Genomic DNA, 25,964 nt, shown 5'->3' with positions numbered 1-25,964 from the left:
GATTCGTGCCAATTCATCTCGATGCCCTTGTGAGCTACTGTTGCCGTAAGAGACGCGATACATATACGTGGGTAAGTGAAACTCTCTCTGTATGGTATTGGTCTTACTTGCAAAGACGATGCTTTTGACATCAAAGGAAAATTTGCTTGCTCTGAAAACCAGGTCGTAGTATCTTCCATTTTATTACATCTTCAAATTCCATCAAATTTATAAAACTGTCCCTTAATGATTGTTTAAGGAGTATGTTCTCCAGCCTTCACTAAAATCCCCACAGGCATCAGTGAATGATGATACCATAGCTATACAGAGCCTTGAACGATAAACCTTTCTCGGCCTTCCCTCATTCTCCAGAAGTAGTTCTCACGTGGGGAATGGTCTGAGCTCCTTCTCCTTACTGCCTCCCTTGTACGTCCAAGAGGCGGTAGTGCTGCTTACAGGTCGGCTGCAGATACAGAAGTGTGTTGGTTTATGTTTATATCTGGAAAGACAGTCTTGGTTTTCTTTATTTTCAAATGGCTCATTTGGATCATAATCCTGAACTGTGGCAAGTTCTGTGTGCACAAAGGAAGAATACAGGGAGTTCTGCCCTATGTCTGTTTTCAGCCAATTTACTGACGGAATGGATGCGAGCCTTTCAGAGAGAGTTCCCATTCAGTGTGATTGATACAGGGTTGAAGTGTACAAAGAAGCTTCATCTGTGGCTTTTATTCTGAACATCTTCTCGAAGCCTTACTCTGTTCTCCCTTTTCCCCTCTATACCACAGCAAAGAAGAGGTGGGAGGAGTAGACATCGTTGTATACCCATTTTCTTTTTCAGAAGGTTTAGTTGCTGTAAAGTTGCTGATGTTCACATCAAAGCGTATTTTTTTCTTGGATAAGTGCAGTTGCATTAAAGGGAGATGAGTTACATGGCAGAAGATGTGGCAGATGGCATTAATTTTGATCTCAGTGAAACGAGTGGAGAGCAGTGAAAATCTCCATCATTCAGACACCATCTGCTAGATCGCATGACAGCAGTGGAAAGAAAAACTGACTTTTGAAGAAGAGTTTCCATGTTCGTTTTGGACCTCGGAGTCCATTACTTACAGAAAGAGGAAACCCCTCAAAAGATTTTTAGTGGCCTTATTTTTAATTTCGGCAAGATGAGTGACTCTTTCAGGCACAGTGTGTTGATTTATCTGTTGCCTGATCTTTGTTTGCACTCTGTTTTGCTTCTTCATTCATTCATTTTGACTAGTCATCTTGGACTGTAAATTATCAAGGGAAAGGACTACTTTATTATGATGTTTCAAACAGATTCTAGGGCAAAAGAAGTGGCCAAATCGCTAGTGGCCAAATGACCATCCCGCAATGTATTAGTTGATGCTGTGTTTAGTATGTACTGTAACTTTATAATATCTATTCCTTTGGAGAAACAACCTTATTTAATGAAATGGTCACTTCCAGACAGAGCAGACTAGCGTTAAGCTATTTTACGTTTCCCGACCCTTTGCTTTTACCTACTGATTTGCTGACTCTACAGGACAAAAAATTCTGATTACTAAGTCATGTTAACTGGAAAAGTATAACGGTAGTGAATACTTACAAAATACCCAAAAATATACAGCAAATATATATGCCTTAGGTACTTAGAAGCAGCTCGATTATTTGATTTATGCGACTGATTGAGTAAGAAGAGCTTGTCAACAGATTTGGGAAGCTTTTCTCCATACAGATTTTTTTTTTTAAGTAGACGAAACACACATGGTAACTAGGTAATGCCTTACCCGTTTGAAGGATTTTATGTATTGTCATATTGCAATTAAATTATCATGGTGGAGGCCCTTAATATTTGGCCTAGACTTGCTCCATCTCCAGCCAGTTTGCAATTAGGGCGAGTCGTGGTAGCTGTGTTGTGACCCTGCACCTTGCTGAAGGGCAGCTGCGGGTGGGGGGAACCACGCGGAGCTTGCGCTACTTGAAATGACGGATTTCTGATGATCATATAGCACCGTCACAGCCAAAACCCCGGCCTTTCATTCCTTGCGGAGACTTCATCCAAAAAAAAAAAAAAAAGTTGAAAAATCTACCGCGCATGCCCGGCTGCGGCGGCCCGGCCCCGGCCCCTCCCCCCGCGGCGGAGAGCTCCTGCGCAGGCGCGGCGTCGAGGTGGGCGGGTGCGGGCACGGCCCTCAGCGGGCTGGGCTGGACTGGGCGGGGCCGGGCGGGAGTAGGGGCCGCGCATGCGCGCGGGGGCGCGAGCGGCTGGAGGCACAAACAAGCGGCGGCGGCCGCCGAGGTGCGCTGCTGCTGAGGCGGCGGCGGGCCCGTGTCCCGCTCCCGGGGCGGGCGGGCCCTCCGGCAGCCTCCGCGGGGCGCCCGGGCCGGCGGGGACCCGCGCGGGCGGAGCGGAGCGGAGCGGGCTGGAGCGGGCTGCCCGGCGCCGCCGCCGCCGCCCTTGGCCTCCTCCCCCTCCCCTCCAGCGCCTCGGGCCCGGCGTCGACGGGGGAGCGCGGCCCGGGTGCGGCGGGCTGCCGGCGGCTCCGCGGCGGAGGGAGGAGGCGGCCGGGGGCAGCGGTGTCAGGGGAGCCGCTCCCGGGCAGAGGCGGGCGCGGGGCAGCGTCGTAGAGGCTATAAAGTGCCTTGAAAGCAGTGTTTATCTTCTCGGAGGCTCGTCAGAGCTGCTTGTGCGTCCCGCCCCGCTCTGGGTGAATCGCTGTGTGTTTCCCCTCTCCTTGCCGTGGCAGTTCTGTGTCACCGGTACGAACTGCCTTTTCTTTTACCTAATCCAACAGGCGCATATCTCGGGCGAGGAAGAAGTGCCCTAAGCTTGTGTTCAGTGTTGAAGTGTATTCCTGGCCTGAAGAGGAGCTTGTGTACGTCAGAGCTGTGGCAAGGCTGTCATTACGCGGATACGGTGTTTAATGCACAAGCGAAGAGCGAACTTTTATGTGCTGAGGATTTTACAGTCTGAAGTGCTTCAGTGAATGCAGTTTTTGAAAGCAGAAGATGGAGTAACTTTGGTAACGAAACAAAATCTAACCCATGTGTTTTTGGCAAATAATGTTTTACTTGCAAAATGCAACGTGCTAACTGCGTAATGTTTTAACTGTGTATTATAGGAGTCTTCATGTTACGCTTTGCACATTAAACAAGGTGGATGAATTGCATGTGCAGCCTTAAAGATAATGAGAAAATGTAAAATGATATTTTTGTCTGCTTCAACTTGTTTTAATATGAGGTACTTAAAATATTTAATGCCATGTCTTTTTTTGGTGCTTCTTGATAAACTGGCAAACGTTTTTTCAGTCCATAAAAAATAAACACACGCTGTAATGGCACAGGACTGATTATTAGTATATTCTGAAGAAGTGAATGCTGTGAAGAAAAGGGTCCAGTTTACTGCCAGTACTGGATGCTATTAGCTTCTAGCTGGATTACTTAAGTTTCCCACTAGGACTGCCTGATTGTTAATAATACAAATCAGAGACGATGGGAATATCAAAACACTGGCTTCCATTATCTGAGGAGTGATCTTTCAGACCTGATATAATAATCATGTTCTCGTGACTCATTTGTGAAGCCTGAATAATAAAAGCTGATAAAACCAATAGCTGTAGGCAGTATGTAAGAGATGCATTTGTTCTGTTAAGTAAGTGGATTTTTCAGCTGTGGGCTTTATTACTAGTGGTACAGCTGGTGTACTGTTAGAGCAGTACTGAAAATTAGTAATTGTAGACAGACCTCATCTCCCTGCATGGCTTGGCTGATTCTATTTTCTGTTCAGAAGACCAATGACAAATTACTGTGAATGAGTTCAAAAAACCTTAAGAGGCTAAAGATAGTGTTGGGATGAAGTAGTTTGCTTAGCAGCTGCGGTGTTGGTGATAACCTCATAATGCTGTTGATAGTTTTATGAAACTGTTGAACTGACAGCATATTGCTCTTTAAGGCAGTTTATTTTTTTGTAATGTGCCACGTAGGCTTTTTCTTATGTGTCCAAAAACATCTCTGTAACTCTATCTCAGTACCCTAATTCAGCTAGTAAGTTTGCAGCGGGAACAACTGCTGCAGGTTTGGGTGGGATAAGTTGTCTCACTTAACAAGAATTACTTTAGCTCTTAGTTGACAGCATCTAAGTTTTTTGTTTGTTTTTTCAAAGCACTTTCTTAATGTAATCAACTCTTAAGTTGATTGCTGGTGAACTCCATGGGCAGTTGAGCCCTTAGAGATTTTGTCTGCTGTTCAGTAGGGCCTCAAGTGTCGGTGGGTGTATGGTGTAGGGATACTGGGGAAAAGCTGGTAATAAAAGAATTGAGGGTGAGAAAGTTACATACTGTGCTTGATGCAAAACTTCATTTCCACAGCACTAGGAACTTAAGGGGATTCTTAATTGCTGTGTTTCTACCAGAGATTTTATTCTAGGCATGGTAGTTTCTAGGTACTGAACTGGAAGAATAACTATTGTGAGGATACCAAATAAAAGTTTTGGTATAGCTCTCTGCTCAGACCAAATATAATGACTAAACAGAACGATCGAGATGAAGTAATGTGACTTTGCAATGAGCAAAAAGACTTCCCTAGTAGCTGCAAGAGCTGTCTTAATTTTGGAATAACTTTTTGGAGTGGACTTGTGTGTTTTGGGTTATGTGTTCTTTTGTTCTTGCTTTTCTTTTTCTTTTAACCCTTATCTTAGTTGGTTTAGCATGTTTTCGCATTTAGCTCTGTCTGAATGCAGGCCTGGATTCTGCAGTGGTGATTAGTTGTGACTAGATTGAAATCTGGTAAAAGTCTGTTTAGATCAGCACTACTGAGGCTTTATTTTTCAGAGGTTTTTAGATGTTTAAAATACTGCTTGTCAACTGACTTTAAACTGGTTAGCAAGTAGTAATGAATGTATCTGTTTTATTTTAGAAGCTGTTACAGTGAAAACTATTAACTGCCTGTGTTTAGAGACACTGTATTTGATTAAAAATTGATAAACTATGCTGTAGATTGTGGCTGCACTCTAGCGTAGCAAACTTCTGTTATCATTCTCTTTAAATAAAAAGAGTACACTGAGAAGTCTGTAGTGGAAAGTATTTTCTGAACCCTGGAATATTGTTCAGATATATTACTATGCTACTATGTCTTATTTAGAAAAAAAAAAAACTTTATAAACTATTTCCTTTAAATGCTGACACTGTTGCATTTTTGTGCACGCTTATCCAAATAAGAATATACACTCCTCTTACATACCAGTTTTTACTTAGTAAAATGTTTGCCTCTGTTTCTTGAGGTACTGTTTTTGTGCAATGTGAAGTGCAGTACCAAGAGTGTGCCCAGAGTCCAGGCCTTGTCTGATTAGGCAAGTAATGTGCGCAATCCTTTGCTGTTCTCTTTTGTTCTACTTAAGCTTACTACTTGTCAGGCCTAGAAAGGTAAAGAAGGGTGTTTGTCCAGATGCTGAGAGGTGTGATAAATATTAAGTAATCAGATTATTTCCAGAGGTTGCCACAGCATAACTTTATTTTAATACTATTCACCTTGGCTACTCTAGATACTGACTTGTTGTGTTAGCTGTGATGATTGCTGCCTGTCCTAGCAATTAAATCTTGGTAGTTTTTCACTAAATAAACTTGGGGAAGATGGTAAAGAATGCTAGTCCTGAAATCATGGCATAAGGAAGAGCTTTGCAAGATGAGAGACTTCTGCGGCGGGCATATCTAAAACAGATTGAATGTTTACCTAGAGAAGTGGCAATTACTATTGGTGTGCCTTTTTGTAATATGTTTAAAAAAAAGTATTTTTCACTGTCTTGCAGCTGGCAGATACTGAAAATGAAGGCTTGATTATTAACTGGAAAAAAGGCTTTTTGCCAACCCATATACTTGGAAACGCTAGTGATGAGTATATTCTGCTCTTTAGGTGAGATGAGCTGCCAGTTAAGGAAGCGAAACATACAGAAGGGCAGATGGTGTGCTCAGAATTGATGGTCTGTAATGGTGTGAAATGTTTATAATGTGAGCCGCAGAATTGATGGTCTGTAATGGTGTGAAATGTTTATAATGTGACCCGTTTCTATTCATTAGTATTTGAAAACCTTCTTTGGTATAGTTCTGGCTGCAGAAGTAAGTACGCGAGTACCCAGAGACTTCTCTTGAGATGAAGGCCTTGTAGTTTACTCATATAGTATGCAGTGAAACGTTTTAAGGGAATAACAGACCTAATTAACTCAATGTAGAATGGTAATCTATAGGACTAGTTTCTCAAAGTATGTTGTAAAGATGACTGGTTTTCAATCAGAGGGTCTTAAACTAAGTTATCTAATTTAATCATAACACCATTCCCCAGTCTAGACGTGAGTTGCTGGAAAAATTTTTTTATCAGATCTTGCCCTTTAAACTGACTTCTCCGTTATTAGACACTAGCTTGTATCGCTGTTCTGTAGTCATGTTATGCTTTGATTATTTTTTTTTTTTCTGAGAAAGAGGACTATGTCTCTAATCCAGTCTCTTAGCACATAAATATTTAACTTATAAGATGATCGGCAGACAGCAATTTAAACATACACTGTTTAAAACTTGAAGCTCTTACGAGCTCCACGGTATGTTATTTTTCAAAGTAGAAAGCTTTAATAATCTGCTTGTCTACAGTTCACTAAGATACCTGGATCCTACAAACTCCTTTTGCTCAAGGAAGCAAGCAGCCATTTAATAAAAACATATCACTAGAACTTTTTAATAGCTTCTAATCTACTTCTTGTTTCATGTAAATATTGGGCTTGGCTATAGCCAATTCTTCAGACACCAAAAAGTAAAACTTTTTTTGTTGCAGAAGGACGATCTTAACTGTGTAAAAGCCATCTGATTTCTTACATCTAGGTGGTAATACCTGGTATGTGAATTCAGGGGAGAGAGGTGTGAGAAGAAAACGAGCTTCTGCTTGCCTTCCCTTCCCCCCATGTTTTTCTTTTTTTCTTTTTTTTTTTTTTTTGAGACCTGTTACAGGAAACCAGAAGAAAAAGCTGAAAATCTTTGAAACGTTCCAAGAAAGCCATGAATCAATGTTGAATAATTAATGTGTTACTTCTGTATGTCAGTTGTTCAAAGTACTATACCTCGAATGGAGCCATTTTATTTCAAAACTCTGTAGAGTCAAGTAAATATAATTCCTGTATGTAGTTTCCCAAATTTGATTGTATTTTTTATTATAACACCATCACTGGCCCAGCAGACTGAAGTATCATGGTAATTTTCTAAGCTTTCTGTAGAAATGTCATCTGTATCTATGTTGTGACATTATTTTATGTTTACATGCAATTTTAATTCTGCAATTTTTTGCATTTTTTTCCTTTTCTAGGAGGGTTTATGGGTCAATGGTGTTCTTTGTACACTTGAAATGCATCCTTTCAATCTACGTGTTTAGTATTATTATCAAACAGAACATGTATGCTTAATTTAAAATTTATCCTATGCCTACTAAGAATGAAAAATAGATTTAGAAAGACCTAGAGATTAGCCATGATAAGATAAAAGTACCTAAAGTAGTTACTTGCCTCTCCCCAGTATATATGTTTTTTAACTGAATTATATATGTGGGGGAGGGAACTACTTCTGGAGTCATTGAGATATCTGAACAATACTCAGTTCAGAGGGAGACTTTAAATCTTGTTTATTGGCAGTAGGTGTTTGTTTGATTTATTGTCGATTACAGGCTTTTTAATATTGCAGATTTAAAAATATTCCGAATACTGACTACAGTAAATTGGGAGCTTAACTGTAGGGCTCTGTCACTTTGACAGTATTTTATATAGATAAGAAAGAAGTAGCTGGACTGAAGCTGGAAAGAAGCGGCAGGACCTTGTGCTGGGTGAGTGTCTGTTTGACTCTGGAAAGTTGGTTCAGGGAGATAAATCGGCAAAGAGCTAACTTTGCTTTCCCTGCAAAGTAAATGTCTTTTGGTCTGTTTAGCTCTTTGATCTGGATTCTTGTGGGATTAGATGAGGGTGGGTGCCAGCACAAGTGGAGGTTTGAGAATATGTGCTGCAGAGTGGTGAGGGTTCTGGGACCACTTCTTTTGGTAGCAGCTGTTGAGTGTCTTAGTTGTAACATCCAGTTGTACCTGAACGGTCAGTATGTGTGACAACCCCTGAAGAGAATATTATGAAAATTATGTGCTTCTCAATCCCCAGTCTTCTCATAATCCTTTAATATGTCTAATTTATATGATCTACTTTTTAAAAATAAATGTTACTTTGTTGCTTGTCAATAAATACATCCTTTAATACGGATGGGATCTGTACTCTGTTTTTCAGCTGATGAGTACCACAAGCTGTTGCTCTTGTAAGGCTCTTAATTGCTTCCAGGGGGTCATGTAGTAAGATAATTGCTATGGGTGAGAACTGCGCTCAAATGAGTGTAAGAGAAATGGCGTTAAACATCTGTTTGCTCCTATTTGTCATGCTCATTATACATGCCATATGAGATATGACCTATCATGCGGTGTGCTGAAGACTGTTGGAGTGACTGACTGAAGATACAGATACAATAGTATATTCAGATTTTCTTAGCTTCTGCTTATATGTGGGCAAAGACTATTCCATTAAGTTATGATGAATATTAGTTTCACCTTTCTTAGGCTTTACAAATCTCTATCTGAACTGTATATTAGTTTAGAAAAATTCATGTAATATGCATATTGATATGGTAAAACGTGAAGGCTGCTGATCTGAATCATTTAGTGGGAAGAAGGACACTTCAGTGGAGTAAGGCAAAGAACACAGATTTATAGCTGCAGGGTGGCAGGAGCGATATGAGAAGATTTAAGCATCTTTTTGGGTGCTAAGCACAGAAGAGTCTATGCTGGCTAGTCCAAGTACATTGATTAGGAGAGGCTGTGGAGTCATCAAACGCAAAGAGACTAAGGGGCACTCTTAAGAGTAGAAGGAAAACCAGAAAGATGTCTACAGGTCTATTTTCTAGTCATGAGACTAAAGGGATCCAAGTACCTTTGGTTTACTTAAGGGAAGTATAGGTCGTGTCTTGATTATCCATTCTAGGTAACTGCATGTTACGGGTATTTTGACATGAAAAAGATGTGGTAGTAGAAGGTTCTTCAGAGTCCAAAAAGCCATAACAGGCAACATTCAGTGACTGGAAATATTTATTAAACGAATGAACCAGGATGGTTTGAAGTAAGGAACGAGAATAATGCAGAGCATTGTGATGAGTTGGTAAATCTCTAAAATGAGGTTTTTTTGTTTTTATGGTTTAGTTCAAGTCTCCAAGAAAGTTGATGGGTTTTGTCTGTTGGGTAGGACAAAGAAGATGAACTGAATTACCATACTGATTTTTTTTTTTTCCTGGTCTTGGAGGAAAATGAAGAGGAAGATTTAAAGACAGCTCACTGATCATCATGGGGAAGGCACACTGACCTCAACCTGCCTTGTCACACTGCAGCTCTGTATTAAGATATATGTCTCGTGCTTCTGTGCTTATGCTGGTTACTTATTTTAATGTCCTGATATATTTTAGTTTTTGGCCTAACTGTGTTTAGCCTTATGGATTCATGTAGTTGTAACTGAAAGTAAAATGAAATTAACTGGTTGGTAACTTGAGGAACTAAATATCTTTTCAAATATCTTGTTCACACATTCGGTATTGAACTGATTGTCAAATTTGAATTACTAAAGGAGGGTTTATTTTTCCTGCTGGCACGTTACAGATGACTTTTCTTTTTCTTCTTTCCTACTACATATTAGAGCATGAAATTTCCGGGGTTAACTAGGCATCATTTATTTAAACAGTTCACTTGTGTTATAGGAGTAACGGTAGTCTAGTTTGTATTTGCCTGTGAATTGTATCATACAAAAAAGTAGATGATCCTAGTATTCTTTCTGGTTTAAAACTTCTTGAAATTGTAATGCCATAGCATGTGCTTTCAGATGCTTTTGGTTTTAGTAAGGTAGCCTCAATTCCCTGGTTGACATGAATTTCCGAAGGTATATTGTGTAGAGGCTGCCAGACTGCAGCCATCTGTGTACTTGTGTTGCACGTGTATAGAGAGGAGAGAGAGAATTTTATTAAAAACAAAGAAATATTTTATAGAAGATGCCTTTAATCATGAGAACGCTTTCATGATGATTCTGTAAATAACAAAGTCCTGTGAGTGAAACAGTGTATTCTTCTTTGTAGGTTTTAAGAGAGATAAGGCTTCCCTAGAACTGTAACTAGAATGGACAGTTACTTTAAAGCAGCAGTCTGTGACTTGGACAAACTACTTGATGAGTTTGAACAGAATACAGGTTAGTTCTTGTGTTGTCTTGTTGTACAGCCTACTAATACTGTTGAAATGGCTGTTACTACAGAACTTGAAAGTAACGTCTGTTAAGCAAACAGTTTTATTAATGAATATGTGGGATTTTATGAGGTGGGAGCACACTGTGGAAATGAACGAATTTTATAAACTTTGATCTCTTTTTGCTTAAAACAGATGAGTGTGACTGCTACACGACACCTCAAAGTCCATATGACTCAAAACACCGTTCACTTTCTTCAGTTTTGGATGGCTTACAGCACGCATCTCCAACACCAAAGCTACAAGAGGATGCTAACAGCTGTACTGCATCCGAAGAAACTTCTCTAGCCAGCTGCGTTGGAACAAGTGAAGCAGTTCTGCATTATTCGCCGCAAAATGAGAAGAATGTTGCTGGACTCGATCTTTTGTCCACTGTGGATGGTGGTTCCACAAACGAAGTTCAAGCTTCCAGCCTGGGAAGGTGTAGTGTACCTGTGTGTGATCTTGTTAATGACACAGGTAACTTAATCCATTCAGTGGGTGCTCATGAAGATGCTCAGAAGTTGCAGCCGGATGACTTCCGGTATGGTGCAGACTGTTTGATTGGCTTTGGCATGCCTTCCATATCTGCTCCCGTTTGGGGATCATCAGCAGGTTGCAGTGATATTTCGTGCACACAGCAGAGTGATGGGGACTCAATGTTACAAAATTCAGGAGATCTTAAAGCAGAAGAGTTGAATCATTTAGCTTTAAAATCAGGCAGTTATGCTAAAGGGAAGAGCTCAGATCCATATGATGATAAACACAGGACAGCATCTTTAAAGGGTACTGAGGTATTTGATCAGCTTGAACAAACTGCTCGCCTTAATACTGCATGTGTCTCCGTAATATCACAGAATTCAAATGTGCACAGTCTCAAAGATGAGACAGCTGGAAGAAAATTGCCATGTGAGCCACAAGATGACAGTGCATGCTCTGAAGTGAGCAGAGAGACGTATGGAGGAAATGCTATGGAAAATGTAGACTTAAAAGATGAGAGTAATATTGAATCCATGCCTTCAGATCTGCCAAAGAGTTCTCAGTTGCACAAAAACGGTGCAACGTTACCTGGAAGTTGTGTTTTATCAGGCTCCTTACTTCAAACGGAGGATAGAATAGAAATGGAAATGGAAAACGCAAAAGATAATGTAGGTAGTGAAGAACTTAATAGCAATGAAATATTAAACAGTGTTTCAACTTCATGTATTTCAGTTGAGGATGTCCAGACCTCACTGTCATGTCTTCCACTTCCTGTATCTATATGCGGTTCGTTAGTTGTAACAGAAGAAAAAATTAATCCTCTACCTCAGAATGAAGTGGCAGAGGTTATTAGTGATATTTTAGCTGTTCATGCTGGAAAGTCTAAAACTGGTCCGTCTGATAGGGAGTTCCACAAAAAGACTGACTTGCATGAACGTCAAGGGTTTTTACCTAAAATCAGCCAAAGCTTTGTGGAAAAAAATATGGGTGGAGAGAAGCATGATACTGAGAAAATAATTGATTATGGTGATTCTCAGCAAATCAAAGCTATTGCTTCTGCTTTTCCTATTTTAGAATATGAAGCTGAGCCATATGGTGTTGGCATAGTGTCTTGCTATGATGAAAGCGTTAGTCCAGTTGTAGCGGAATTTACTGTCGAGGATAATGTTATTAAAAGTGATGCTTTGGTAAGTGATGCTGAACTTGATGATTTCTTGTATGGGCAAAGTCTTCAGTCTAGTGCGTTGAAATCTTTAGACAATAATTTATTGGAATCGGATGCAAACGAGGCAAATGTAACAAATGTGAAAAAACTGGATTTCACAGAGGTCAGTGAAGAACACTCACAAGCAACGCAGGAGGGGATGTCAAGCGTTAGTAGAACTCCGAAAGCATCTCTTACTGAACGTAAAGTGGAATCTCCCACAGAAGAGAGTACATCTCATGTTTGGGACACAACTGAAAGTGATAGTGAGGCGCTGGTTTCTGTTGTTCATACTGAAGGTGGAAGACCAAAACAGTTGCTTGGCCTTCCCCAAAGAGCTGTTGGTGAAAGACAACTGAATGTACCTGAGAGAGAAAATCAGGAAGCCAGTTCTGTAACACCAAAAGCTCCCCTCTCACGCACCGGTGTTAATCTCGATAAAAATTCTGAACCTGCTGGCTCTGGGGAAAGTAGCTCTGAAGCTGGAAGAAGTCAAACATCTGAAAGACTAGAACCACTTAAAATACCTGTAGTCTTGGGACAGAAACAGCCATCGTGGGTTCCTGATTCAGAGGCACCCAACTGCATGAACTGCCAAGTCAAGTTCACATTTACAAAAAGGCGACACCATTGTCGTGCGTGTGGAAAAGTAAGTTGCTGGGGAAGGGTCCTGTGTTACTGAAAGCAAATTGCCTCTGCTTTAGGGACAACCAAAATATAAAGGGGAATGAATGTTGCTGGAATTGTTTTAGGCTCTAGAAAGCATTTTATTAAAAAGAAAATAATAATTTGGCTTTATTTCTTAGACTTCAAGGTTTTTTGGAAAAAGTTCTTATTAAGTATGACTTTCTTTTGTGAAAATTAAAGGGACGGAGGGAGAATGTTCTTATTTTTGTCTTCTGTTACTGGCTAGGCTGTTGTCTTTTTTTGCATTTAACAAGGAAGATGGAACAGTGTGCTCTGCAAAATAGTCATTAAAGTGAATTCATTTTGTGCTCAAACACTAAGATTAAGAAAAAAATATTAAGGTCGTGATGATGATCAGAGTTAAGGTGAGTGGTTATATTAGCTGTAAAACACTATCCACAAATGGGGAAAGATCTCGTGCTTCCAGGAGCTGTCAGAGCAGTACCAGTGCAAAGGATTGGTAGTCTAAATCTGTCTTCCTGTGCGTTCAGAAGTATATATAATTTTCCAGAGTGGTTGTGTATGGAAAAGACGGTATGCTTATTTTGCAAGTTGAATGTTACTCACTAGTTGAGCAAGTAATCTAACTTTTTTCACCGTATGGTCTTTTGCAGTCAATAAATAGCATCAAAGCTTATTTTTAATCCAAAATAATTTTCCCCATGAGTTGCTGTGGCTTACATTCATACTAGTGCGTAAATGCAAATACCAATGAACTTGTTTTTCGGTGTTCTTCTGAGGGGATGGCTGTATGGTAGCTTTATAGATGTGGAGCTATAGCACAGATTAGTGTCAGTACTTATTAGTACTGCAATTGCAGCTTTTAAGAGAAGACAATAGGGAACGTTTATACACGATCAGGAGTTGCTTGGAACGCTGTTAAACCTTAAACATAAAAGGATTATTAAAAATTCTCAAGTACTGCTGCATTTTCAGCACCCTGCCTTTTAGTGGCAACGTTGAAGGAAATACACGAAGCCACGTTCTCGGGTTTTGTGCAGAGTTTCAGGAGGTGCTGTTCCTGAAATTCTGCAGTTCTGAGAGTGACGTTAAACTCCAGCTTGCTTAGAAAAAACCTTACTTTGTTCCCACTGCTTGGCGTTCAGATGATCTCCAGAGGTTTTCAGCTGATGACTTTCCACTGAGTCACAAGTGTTAGCATGGCTTGACTGTCTTCCCTATTTGAAGTTTTTGTTAACATGAGGATCCCGTAGGAAGTGAGACAGGTGTACACTTTGTTTAGCATGCGATGAGGTATGCTGTGCCCAAGGCTAACGCTATGCACTAGTTAGGACACAATATCCATAGGTGTTTCAGACATGAAATAGGATGTAGCCTATTGAAAAAGCTTATGGTATGGATAAATTGTGGTGTACTTCCTGAGAAATAGGATAAGATGAACTCCTGATCAAAAGCAGGCGTGGCTGATTTTAAAGTCTGGCCCAATGTATGGGGCTTTTGAGCTTCTTAATAAAAACTTTCTCGTTCTAGTATATTCCCTTCTCCTCATTTCTCCCCAAACAGAAGTGTATCTACAGATGCATCTGCTGAAACTCCGCTAAACCACCTTTTGTCTTTTCCTACTTTCCTACTCCCAATAAGGTATATATATGTTTTAAATAATTCAGTCTCTTTCAGTACAGGAGTGACTAAATGATAATAGGAACTTAATTCAGGAACTACTGAGGCTTTGCCTATAATATTAAACTCAGTCTTATTCTGGTTCAGGTTTTCTGTGGTGGCTGTTGCAACCGAAAGTGCAAGCTACAATACATGGAGAAGGAAGCAAGAGTCTGTATTGGCTGTTACGATCCTATTATTAAAGGTAAAAAGTTAAGTGTTTAAGTAAGTACGTTAATCATTAAAGAAAAAACTAAGTACGGCTAGTATCTTTTTCATCTTTTTACTTTTTGGGAAGTTTCATTGCTTTAATTTGCTTAAATTTCCTTATTGTTTCTGAGTTGCAGGGAGCAGGAGGATAGTGGGTGTCTCTCTTCAGTTGGATTTGGAGTCCTTGTTTTAAGCTTTAACTTGCAAGCTGGTTGCTATATATACACACACATACAAATATATATATATATGTATAAAAAAAAAAAGTGCATAGATTCGGTCTCCAGAGGGGCTACATGTAAAGCTGTGCTCTTTGGTCGTCTGCTGCAGATGCCTAGAAATAAAATTAACTTTTTTTTCTGTTGTGGTTGAAGGATAGCCATTTAAAGGTTCTACCTCTGCTAGTTTTCACATGTTATTTGCCCATCTTATATACCTTTTTGTCCTAATATTTTTATAAGTCACTTTAACAGAACCACAGTAATTGGATTGTAGGATAGCTTTTTCTTAACTGAAAGCTAAGCAAGGATGCGTTACGGGAACAGCAGGAGAAAGCTGAAGTCCTGATTATTAATATTTAAATAAGCTAAAAACCTACCAGCTTTTTTAATGTGTTAGATGACAATTCCCTACACTGTCCAATTGGAGATTTTGTGCTTTTTTATTATTATCTTTATTTTTTTTAATCTTTCTCCTTCCCGCTGTACCAGGTAAAGCACCAAAGTGCCTTAGCAATGTGGAGAACTTGGAATTTCTCTATATTACGTTCCTATGTGTTACTTGAGCGCAAGCTGACTTGAAGAATCTTTTTTTCCAGCGTAGTATGTCTACCAATGGGAAATTTACTGTTTTAATTCATTAGATATATAACTGCCAACTGAACAGATTTTATCTTGATAAATGTGAAATATTTACACCTACGTACAGGGATTACATGGTTCAGTATAGACTCATTGCTACCTGCTAAGGTGTTTTTTTCTGTGTTGGGAAGAAAATAGGCAAAAAAGTGTAGAAAATCAAGAAATTTAGTTTTTTCTTTTATATAATAGCTTGATCATTTATTTTTCACAACTGGCATGCATTCTTGCAAAAAACATAACCTTGCAGCACTAACCGAGTTTATTCAGATGCAAAATCTTACAAACTAAGTGCTTTTTTTTTTTTCTTTTAGCACAGGCATTTGAAAGGATGATGAGTCCAACTGGTCCTATCCCTAATTCTGGTATCTCCTCTGAATATTCTTCTGCTATTCCACCTTCGCAGGAAGCCCAGACATCTGGTAGTTCTAGCTCGCCTTCGTCTTCTGTGTTGTTACCTACCTCTGTACTTAAACAGCCAGGTATTGAAGGTATGTTAAATGTAGTGTAATTCATCTAATACTTTTTAGAGACCTTTTTGGAAGGAGTTGTTTATTGCATTGTGGATACATACTTGGTATACTGTTGTTCTTTGCAGGATTCAGACTGAAACTCTCTGAAGCGGGGCTCAAAGGAAAGTCAGTCGCTCTGAGCTCTGACTCCTCCAATGTATGAGCCAGGCCAAGTCTATGTTAAGTCTTCATTTGTGAAATGTGGTTGTTTTTTCTATTGGTTGTCTTCTTTATTTATATTGTAAATCTTTTCAGGGCATGCACAACTTCTTCCAGCGGTTTTATATCGCTCAAGAGATCTCTGGCTTGTGTTGCCACTGCTAGTGCTTCCGTAACAGCAAAGAGTAGTTGCTAAGGTCAAAGTCGTTAGGCAAAGGTTCATTCTCTGGGTAAAGATGAATGATCAGTGGCTAAATGGTGTCTTTATTCCACTTTTGTAACACATCCGACCTTCTTCAGTTAAAAGAAGCTTTCAAACAGTGCGGTAAACTGATTGAGGTGGGGGGAGGTTTGAGTGTATTTCATCTTCTGCTCATGATAAGCTTTTCATCCATATCTTTCTACAGAGGGATGGTTGCGGAAGTCTTCCATATCTAGGAACTGATACATTTGTTAACTATAGCATGACAGCTTTCTCTGCAAGTATGAGGATTGTTTGATTGTATCTGCCTGACTGGAGACTGGCTGAAGTTAAATAGTATACCTTTGATTCTGGGAAACAGATTGGTTTTGTATCTTTCTGAAATATATAGAGAATGCTTTATTCTGGTACTTAGTTATTTCACGTGCAAGAGATTGCTGGCCTTGTAACCATACTGTATAAATGTGACTCAGTGGAAAAAGTCTTGGGTGGAGGGGGCTTTTTTTTTTTTTTTTTTAAATCCCTTTTAGCTATTAGGACAGTGCAATAATGTGAAGTCAGTGTTGTTTTTTCAACCTATCCTAGGGCTGTGCTCCAAAGAACAGAGGAGAGTTTGGTTTGCAGATGGTATTTTGCCAAATGGTGAAGTGGCAGATACAACAAAACTTTCATCTGGAGCAAAGAGGTCGTCACAGGACCTAAGTCCAGTAAACCCTGACTTGCCAGAGATGCATATGGTATGAATTAAGAAGTGTGTGTAGGTGCATGAAGTATGAATCTCTTTAAATAACTGTGTTTACTTTTTATTGATGGGATCCCTTACACACAGTAACGTGACTTTTGCTTGATTGCTTTTGGGACCTGCACCAAAATTGTTTTCTTGGGTGGTTGTCAAGTCCTTGGATTGAAATGTTGTTAAGACCATACTTAAAAGGAAACTGTGTTCTCTTTGGGCATATGTCAATTTAAAAATGGTGCAGTCGAAAATACTCCAAATCGATCTTTCTCTGCCCAGCCTTTGATTAACTATTCTTGTAAGGGTATCTGCAGCCATAGTTCTGGAAACTATCATTAGTAACATGTTTATAGTAGAAGCCTTTTTTTTCAGTGGCCTGCTATAGTTTGCCTGTTGGATTAAATAAGACTGCTCCTATAAGAGGTTACTTAAAGTCCTAGAGTACTACATTATAGGATGCAGCAAAACCCACTTATCACTTCCAGTGGATACAAACAGTGAGCTGGGAGAGGGTTTGCTTTTTATAAAATATTATATTCATAGTGCTGAACTGGTTGTATGCACTTGTCAGGGAAACTAAAATCTGAAGAAATGGTATAAGTTGAATGGTTTTGGAAGGGCTTGGAGAGTTTGTCAGGCTTGAGCCTTTTTTTTTTTCTTTTTTTTTTTTAATAAAACATAGCTCTGAAGCACTGTCTCCAGTTGTAACACAGTTCAAGAGTTTTTAAAACAAACTAGTAGAGCCAGCAGACGAGACTAGATCATGTTTACTACGCACAAAAATGTCTGAAATGTTACCTGTGTATAACACTTAAATCGGAGCTAACCCATGAAAAAATGGATGCTAGTAAATGTAAGTTAATTTGAACAAGGACTCCCATAAGTTGCAGGTGCATCTTAACTTTTGTAATTATTCCTTTCTTTTGTAGAAGTTTTAATAGAGTAGTAGACCTGAGGATCCATTCAGGTTAATGAGGAGAAAGTGTTAAGATTTTTTTGCTGAGGAAAATCATGCCTCACGCATCTATTAGTATAATCGAGTCAGCAGCGGTGGGGATAATGTTGTTATTGTTGATAAACCAGTATTTCCAGAAGAAGCTCATCAAGGACTCCTAAAAATTAGGCAGCCGTAAGATAAAAGAGAAGGTCCTCTTGGAAATCATACAGATAGAACGGAAGAGCCAAATTTCCTGAGGAAGGGATGTGAAGGCTTTAGTCGCACAGCAGCATGTGCTGGGCTCTGTGCTATTCAGCATACTTGCTGATGATTGAAAAGGTAAGCGTAATTCACACAATGAAGGCAAATAGATTTCAGATTAATGAACTGGTTGCTAAAATGACAGATGTGATTGTATGTCATTAAAGGCAGAATAAGAATGTGTGTGGGAGCTTACTTCAGCTGTGCTTATTGATGTTACGTTTATCGCTTATAAGAAAAAAAGAACTTGTGGTCAGTAAGTAGCCTGAAGAAAATATTTAGGTAGTTGTCAGGGAAGTAAATGGGTGGGAACAGATAGAAAATGAAATAGAAAATCATTATGGAACCAAATGCATCAGTGTTTTTCCCCGATCTTGAATAAGTCTAGCAGCTTTTACTCTCCCTATCTTAGCAATCAAGGCATAGCCTATCTTCTGTTTTGGGGGAGAGGGTAGGACATTCTCAGTTGCAAATGCTGAGAGATCTCTAAATTTTACAGTAGCATGGACAAAATGAGTAGGAAATAATTAGCCAGTGGTTCTTGTATGAAACTTCAGAAACGCCAGTGAACAAAACCATACTGCAGCTCTAAAGTGAGGGAGGTACTTTTCCATGAAACCCGTAATCCTGAACTTACTGCCACAGGATGCTGTGGAAGCCAAAAAGATAAAGTGGTATGAAACACCATCGAGCAAATTCATGGGAAGAAGTCCTCTGAAGGCCAGTTTAGTCATGATGTTATGTTCTTGCATGTATGTTTTTAGAATGTGATTTTTTGGGGAGGTGGTTGTGGGAATTTTTTTCCTTTTTTTTTTTTTTTTCTTTTTTCCTCCCTTCTAGCTCATGCGTTCTCAGCAGGAGATTTGCTAGAAGCTGAGGGCTTACCAGGAGAACTTTTGTAGGGGAAGCATAGAGCTGTTAGGCTTTTTCCTGTTGCAGTGCAAAGTCTTTCCTGTTGAGATAGGACGCAAGTCTATGTGAACCTCTGGTATGAGATTTAACGTATTTGAAAGGTGGTATCTCACGACTTGCTTTGTTTGTTGATGATGATTCATATCATGACATGATTATGCTCTATTAGTTTGTTATATTGATTTCACTGAGGGAGCACCATATGTTTGACCCCAAACTCGAAATGAGTCACGCTATAAAATGGTAGACTCAGCTGCTAATACATTGTGTAAAAATAGAAATACACTTACAGTGCTGAGCTACTGATCCAAATTATGACAACTTACAATATTCAGTAGATCTGAGTGGGGGAGCTATTAGTAATACTAAACAGATTGCTCAAGCGGTACCTGTCTTTTGTTGATTGTGTTGTGTCTGACTGTCGTATGCTAAAATGACTAATAAGCAGCTCTGATGAATTTTGTGTTATAGAACAAATTAATGATGCATCTTAATCTAAAATGGGGACTAATATGCCTTTTAAAGATAGAAAAAATGCAAGATCCAGAAGAGATCTGTGTCTGTTAAAAGGAAATACCTGTCAAAAAATTTGAGAATATTTCTTTCTCATTAAGCTTTTTATTTCTAGTATGCTAGTATAGAAGACTTAGTTTGTTGTGAGACTAGAGTGTAGACTATGCTGTTTTTCTTGGTTCCCCCCCCCCCCATAGGTTGCAAATCCAGAAGAGGATGACAAATTAAGTGACGTAAATCCAAAACCCAAGGAAGAAATGGATGTTATTGCAAGAATTGATGAATTATGTTGTGAATCTTCTGTTCCTTCAGATGATGGGCAACAGGCCATTCCTAGGCAAACTGAGATGATGCATAGTTATAAATCTGTAACTCCAGAACCTGAAGACTTCTCTACTCCTACAGGAGCTGAAAAGGCTAGTTCCAGCTCAGTTGATTGGACTAAAAATGATTTGCCCGTTAGTCCTTCAAGTTACAGAGCACTATGTGGTCTTGAAAACTGTGTTAGTAAAGGAGTCAGCCTTCTTCCTGATGGTGATAACCTGCCACCGCTTTTGCTTGCAGCAGGTGAAAAAGGAAAAGGTAAAATTTGGGTAAATTTTTAGTATTGTATCGCCTGATGCAAGATTTCTAAATATGAGCGTCTGTGATACCATGTGCATGGTAACACAATTTTAACTTTCGTTTGTCTGCGCTGCACATTGATTCATGTTTGATAACTGAGCCTGCGTTATTAAAGATCCATCTGTATATTAGGAAAATACTTCATCGCTTAATGCCTCATAGTTGTGCTTGTGCTCGTTGTTTGTAACTGTTACGGTACCAGAATATGGATGAGGAGACAGCCTATTATAATGAGCAAATGAACAGTAGCCCTAGTTTACACCTTTACTACAAATCCTGCTTTAGTTTATATCATCTTTTACTCTTGTGGTAAGCTTTTCATTGGTTGATCTGTAGCCATTCTAAGTTTGAGAATACCACCCCTTTAAGATAGGAAGGTGAGGCAGTCTTTCATATATGATCTGTATTTTTTTTTTTTCTTGATAGTTGGCTGACAGGTTGAGCTAAATCAGCTATTAATTTATTTATTTACTAGATCCTGTAGTGGAAGAACATCCATCTCGCCAACAGGTCACCTTGCTTCTTGCGGAAGAAGGTCCTAATCCATTAAGCTTTATCCTAAATGCAAATTTCCTTGTGAATGTCAAGTTAATATCTTGTAAGTAGCACACGTTTTCTTTTCTATTAAATCAGTCGTCTTCTCGCTGTAAAACAATATCACTGTGGTATCTATCTTTAATTAAAGATTCTTCAGAAAAGTGCTGGCACTTCTCAACAAATGGACTACATGGCTTGGGTCAGGCAGAAATTATCATTCTATTGCAGTGTTTGCCAGATGAAGAGACTTTTCCTAATGAAATATTCACATTTTTTATTGATATCTATAAGGATGTAATGAAAGGTATGTAATATTTAACTGTATGTTACAGTATCTTCTTGATGATCTTTATAGCTGGGAAATGATCTAATTTTGCTGTATTTGTTGGTATCTAATGATTGAATATCCTCTTGAATAAGCTTGCAGTATTAACTTCAGGTTCTATCTAAGCAACAGGAGAAATAGATCTTAGCAAGTTTCTCCAATTCATATACTTTTGTAAAGCTCCTGTTCGTTGGCTTTTTGTTCACCCTTTGGTTGTGTTGTGTGGGAGATTTTGGGTATAAATCCTTGAGTCTGCAGTTTAAGGCATCGGGAGCTTCATCTGTAGAAGAGCAGTGAAGTATGTAAACTTTTGATCAGCGTAACTCAAATGTTTACCGAACTGCTTCTTAGATGTAAAATGACATAGTGAAATATATTGATGTGTACCGGAATGTTGTACACCTTGGAGAAGTTTTTTAGTATTTTTTGGAAAAATCTAGTTTCATATTCAAGGTCATCGAGTTAGTAAATAAGACTATATAGGATGGATAGACTGTGGGTTTGGATGTCCACAAGACTTTCAGAAAGACTTGAGATGTAATGTATGGTTTACAGATGTATAGGACAGCTACTGGTGTTAGAGCACTTAGTATTTTTCTTCTTGATACTAACGTATTACTCTTGATATGTAAAGACTTGATCTGTCTCTCTTTAAACAGGAAGGTTAATAAGAAACATGGAAAACATTACTTTTACTGAAAACTTTCTCGGTAACAAAGACTGTGGAGGATTCCTGTTTGTTTCACCAACTTTTCAGAAACTTGATGATCTCCTTTTACCAGATAACCCTTTTCTATGTGGCATTCTCATCCATAAGTTGGAAATACCCTGGGCAAAAGTTTTTCCAATCCGTTTAATGTTGAGGTTGGGAGCAGAATATGGAGGTAAGTTTTAACACTTAAAATAGCTGTATAAATGTAAAATTACCTTTGAGAGCGTGTGTTCTGCAGGCAAGTGAGATAGTCTTGATGACTTTGAACATCTGCAGTACTCTATATTACGCTTGTGTAAGACTAAAATTTCATATGAGTATCTTAAATTCCCATGGGGAGCCACCTGTTACATTCTGTGCTGCTAGACTCTTGATTCTTTGTCAGCCTGGCTGAAGATCGGTGGGTCTAGAAACTACAACTGAGAGTAATAAACTGTCAGTGTCTGACTTCCTTACAAGAGTTTCTTCTGTAACAACAAAAGAAGTTCACTAGCCTAATTTATAACTTTGACAAATAATTTTTCTGAGTTAAGGTTACTTCTTTCAAAGTGAGGTGGACACACATACGTGTGTGTGGGTATATATGTGCACATATATATGTATGTATGAGACCAGCAGATTGGATAGGATGTAACATGGTCCAGCTGTTGCTGAGTCAGAATGGGTTTCAAAAATGCATGACACAATTTTCCTAAGTTGAGTGGGTTTTTGATAAATAAGCCTATGTTGTGTAAGTTGCAAGTCGATAAATATGCGTCACCCAGTTGTTTATGGATTTCTTACATAGCTGAGTCAATAGCAGGGTTCCACTGCGCGGGCTTCTGTCACCATGTTGGGGAAGATGGTAGCTTCTTTGTCATTCTTCTATTCCCAAGCTTCTTGTGATTTTGCAGCGTTCTGGGATCTTTTTTGATTGATCTCGCCATCCTGGCTTTGCCACATGATTTTGTTTTGTTTTCAAACAGCTTGTCCACATTGTGGTCTCTAGTCTTCTATGTTTCCCTACTTTCCCTAGTTTCTACCTGCATGCATTTCCTGTCCCAGTCGTCAGTTATTTACTTTGAAGCATGCTACTTTATATAAATCTTCTGTTCATCAGTGCTCTGTGGTACTCCACTTCGTGTTACAGCACTGACGTAGAAGCAACTGTAAACCGTTACGGTATTCCTGTTCAAGCAATCAGTAAGCCTGGCAACCTGTCTCACAGCTGGTGACCCAAGATGTTTCCTTCGAGCTCATCTGTTGCAAGAAGCAAATAGCTGCTTGAGCATGTGAAAGCAGCAACTGTTCTCTGCCCCAAGATAGCTGCAGTAGGGTGTAACCGAGGGTGAGGAAATCATGCAGTTGGGCGAATGGGTAGGCCATGTGGGAGAACCAAATGGTAGCTCTGGTTCCTGTGGCTGTTGAGGTGTAATTTAATTAAAAAGTAGGCTGTAGCAGAACATAGAACTTGCTAATCCAAATATTTATTTCTAGAGTTGTTAGCTGGTAAACGTCCTCTTTCTTTTCTTCCCCATCCCAGAATATCCGACTCCTGTAGTAAGTTTCAGAGACCGAAAGCCACTCTTTGGAGAGATAGGACACACAATTATGAATCTACTTGTTGTGAGTAAATGTCTCATTCTCTTCCCTTCCTGTTGTGATTTAGACAATGTAAAATATCCTCGCAACTCTGATATTCTTTAAACCTGTATTGTTCTTGGCAAAAATAAAGGGTTAACATTTTTATTCTTCATACTTGACTTGGAACTTTCCTAACGAATATTTGTGTGTGAATTAGGAAAGCTATACCTTTCCTGGCATTGTTTTTAGCATATTTTCTTGTAGTAGGAAGTAACTTTAAGTGAATGAGAACAATGTTGTATTGTAATTGAAGTTGGTTATAAACATCATTCTGTTAAGGGTGCCCCCCCTTTCCAAGTACTGCTGTGGTGCAGGAATTCTGTTGTTTTTCTCATCTGGCAAAGCAGATTTGACAGGCAGATACTATGGCCTAATTGTAACCATAATTACTTTGCCGCACAAGCTTAACCTTAACATGCTTAACCCGTCTGAGCTGTGTCTTATGGGAAGAGCTTTGCTTTTTGGTAAAATCATCAGATTAAATCAAGCCTGGAATTTATGCAACTCTCTGAGGAAGTTTTTCCTCAGTCAGTTGATTTGATTTAAACTTTTAGGAAGCCTGTGTTCCATACCAATCACCTTCCCCTTCTAACACTTACGTAGAACTTATTCTTAATGCTGATGACAATGTGATAAAAATTGCTGAAATATTATGGAGAGAATTGCATGTGTTATTCAAGTGATCACTGAATCCTCCTTTAGAGGTATGCATGCATGTTTGCATTACAGCTGAGATGAAACTGCAGTCTTTGGCCCCTCTCCCATTTTTGCCAACACAGTTGTCCATTTTATTATATAGAGAATCAGTCTCTGAGTTGAGCTATCTGAAAACAAGTGAGATAGATATATAGATTTTTTTTTTTCTTAAAATAACTTTAAATTTTAGTTCTATGAGCCAACTCATTGCTTGATTTGCCAAAGCACCAGTACGAATGCGAGGGAGAAGGCTGTGATGGAGACGCTTGTTTAATTGGCTTAAGCCACAGCTTCTTGCTCAGGAAGTGCTTTAATCACAGATTGTTGAAGACTGGAAGAGTAGCCTGGGGAAGACAGCTAGGCGCATAAGGCGTAATATAAAATCATTAATCTCTACTTTTTGTCACGGTTGGAAAGAGGATATTGAGCTAGATTGGACTTCAGTCAGATCTAGTATACCCATTCTTTTAGCCTGCTGTGGAATCCCAGCTTCAGATTTTGTGGACTGTAACATTCTGCTAACAAAGAGGGCTTACGTAGCATTCTTTTTCACCTAGATTACAGAATTGCTCGCTCTCCATCATAGCTGTTTGGTGTCAGCACAAAAGAGGCAGTAGGAATATGTGCTTCCTGGCGGGACTACCCCTTTTGATGCAGCAAGAATATTAATCACTGGAAACTGACTGCAAAACGGTCTCTAGATAGTGCATTTTTATCTACATTTGGTGCAAATTCTCAATTAAAGATGATGCAAAATTCAGTACCACACAGGTGACTGAGGTTGTGATAAATGATGAAAGCAAAGGGAACCTATCATGCCTATCTTAGTGTTCCTAAAACAGTACTGGTTCAACTGAAACTTGTAATAGTGAGATCTGTTCATAAATACTTTCCTTGCTACAGCTCTGCTGGTTGAAGATGCAGGTTTCCTGACTCAGCTACTGCTTTGAGCCTTCTCTAACCTGCCTGTCCTATACAGAGCTAATAAAGGCAAATTAGGCTATTTCACACCTAAATAGTTCTGGAATGAAACAATAGGGAGATTTTGCAGAAGCGGCTGAGAATGGTGTATGATGACCTTTGTCAGGGAAAGGTATAATGAACAGTGCTCAAACACGCTGAAGAGGTAGCTGCAGGAGAAAGAATATGAGCATATAAGCTAACTGAACTGGATGCTCGCTTCCACCCTTTGCCCTTCTGTCAGAGAAGGGTGTTGAAGTGTTTTGTTATCTGAAACATCGTAATGTGAATAAAGTAGTGAATAAAGTAGCTGTAGTCTAAATAGTCTGTGCGTACAATTGTAAATGATATTTAAAGCTACTTTGTCAGTAGTAGACTAAGATACTGATCTTTTTTTCGTCCTGTGATGTGTATATATAGGGTAAATCTTTAGCCCACCTAACGTCGCTGCTCTTTAGAAGGTTAGAGATTAATGCAAAAACTCTGCATCCTTAGATTAAATGAAATTTGTTTAAAAAATATGAGAAAATAATGCATAGAGTTCAGCCATCTGTTAACATACTTTCTGTTACAGGACCTTAGAAACTATCAATATACTTTGCATACCATAGACAACTTATTTGTTCATGTGGAAATGGGTAGAAGCTGTATTAAAATACCTCTAAGGAGATATAACGAGGTGAGTATAACTATCTTCGTTAGCTTTCTGATCCAAGCTACTTTAATCTTTATTTTTCACATAATACTTGTATACGTCTTTAACACGTTACTTGAGGAGTTTCTAGGCTGTCCACTTGATTGCAGCTCTCTGGATTACTTTGCTGTTTGAACTTTAAACTGGTGTAGGTGTTTATCTCTGGGGTGAAATTATCTGAACACACCTTTTTCTTCTTCCTGGATA

General features: G+C 39.1%; 1 protein-coding gene across 4 annotated transcripts in view; it reads left to right on the top strand.

Moving 5' to 3' along the window:
• The first annotated feature begins 2,184 nt into the window (after positions 1 to 2,184).
• LOC104152911 (zinc finger FYVE domain-containing protein 16) overlaps positions 2,185 to 25,964 on the top strand; it is a 30,199-nt gene continuing 6,419 nt past the window's right edge. Inside the window, exons 1-14 of one of the 4 annotated variants that reach the window (XM_068925022.1) lie at positions 2,185 to 2,278; positions 2,775 to 3,002; positions 5,783 to 5,886; positions 10,155 to 10,264; positions 10,453 to 12,629; positions 14,396 to 14,492; positions 15,669 to 15,845; positions 16,813 to 16,964; positions 19,784 to 20,168; positions 20,686 to 20,808; positions 20,896 to 21,051; positions 21,732 to 21,956; positions 23,307 to 23,389; positions 25,638 to 25,742. In XM_068925022.1, the coding sequence (XP_068781123.1) occupies positions 10,195 to 10,264; positions 10,453 to 12,629; positions 14,396 to 14,492; positions 15,669 to 15,845; positions 16,813 to 16,964; positions 19,784 to 20,168; positions 20,686 to 20,808; positions 20,896 to 21,051; positions 21,732 to 21,956; positions 23,307 to 23,389; positions 25,638 to 25,742 (3,750 nt within the window). In that variant the 5' untranslated portion in view covers positions 2,185 to 2,278; positions 2,775 to 3,002; positions 5,783 to 5,886; positions 10,155 to 10,194. Of the gene's footprint in view, positions 2,279 to 2,532; positions 2,688 to 2,774; positions 3,003 to 3,100; positions 3,221 to 5,782; positions 5,887 to 10,154; positions 10,265 to 10,452; positions 12,630 to 14,395; positions 14,493 to 15,668; positions 15,846 to 16,812; positions 16,965 to 19,783; positions 20,169 to 20,685; positions 20,809 to 20,895; positions 21,052 to 21,731; positions 21,957 to 23,306; positions 23,390 to 25,637; positions 25,743 to 25,964 lie in introns of those variants that run through there. The other 3 variants (XM_068925020.1, XM_068925021.1, XM_068925023.1) reach the window with 3 other exon arrangements.

Source organism: Struthio camelus, chromosome W (genome assembly GCF_040807025.1).
Source record: "Struthio camelus isolate bStrCam1 chromosome W, bStrCam1.hap1, whole genome shotgun sequence".
In the NCBI taxonomy this organism is placed as follows: Eukaryota; Metazoa; Chordata; class Aves; order Struthioniformes; family Struthionidae; genus Struthio; species Struthio camelus.
Note: the sequence above shows the minus strand (reverse complement) of the source record. Positions and strands in the feature narration are given on the sequence as shown.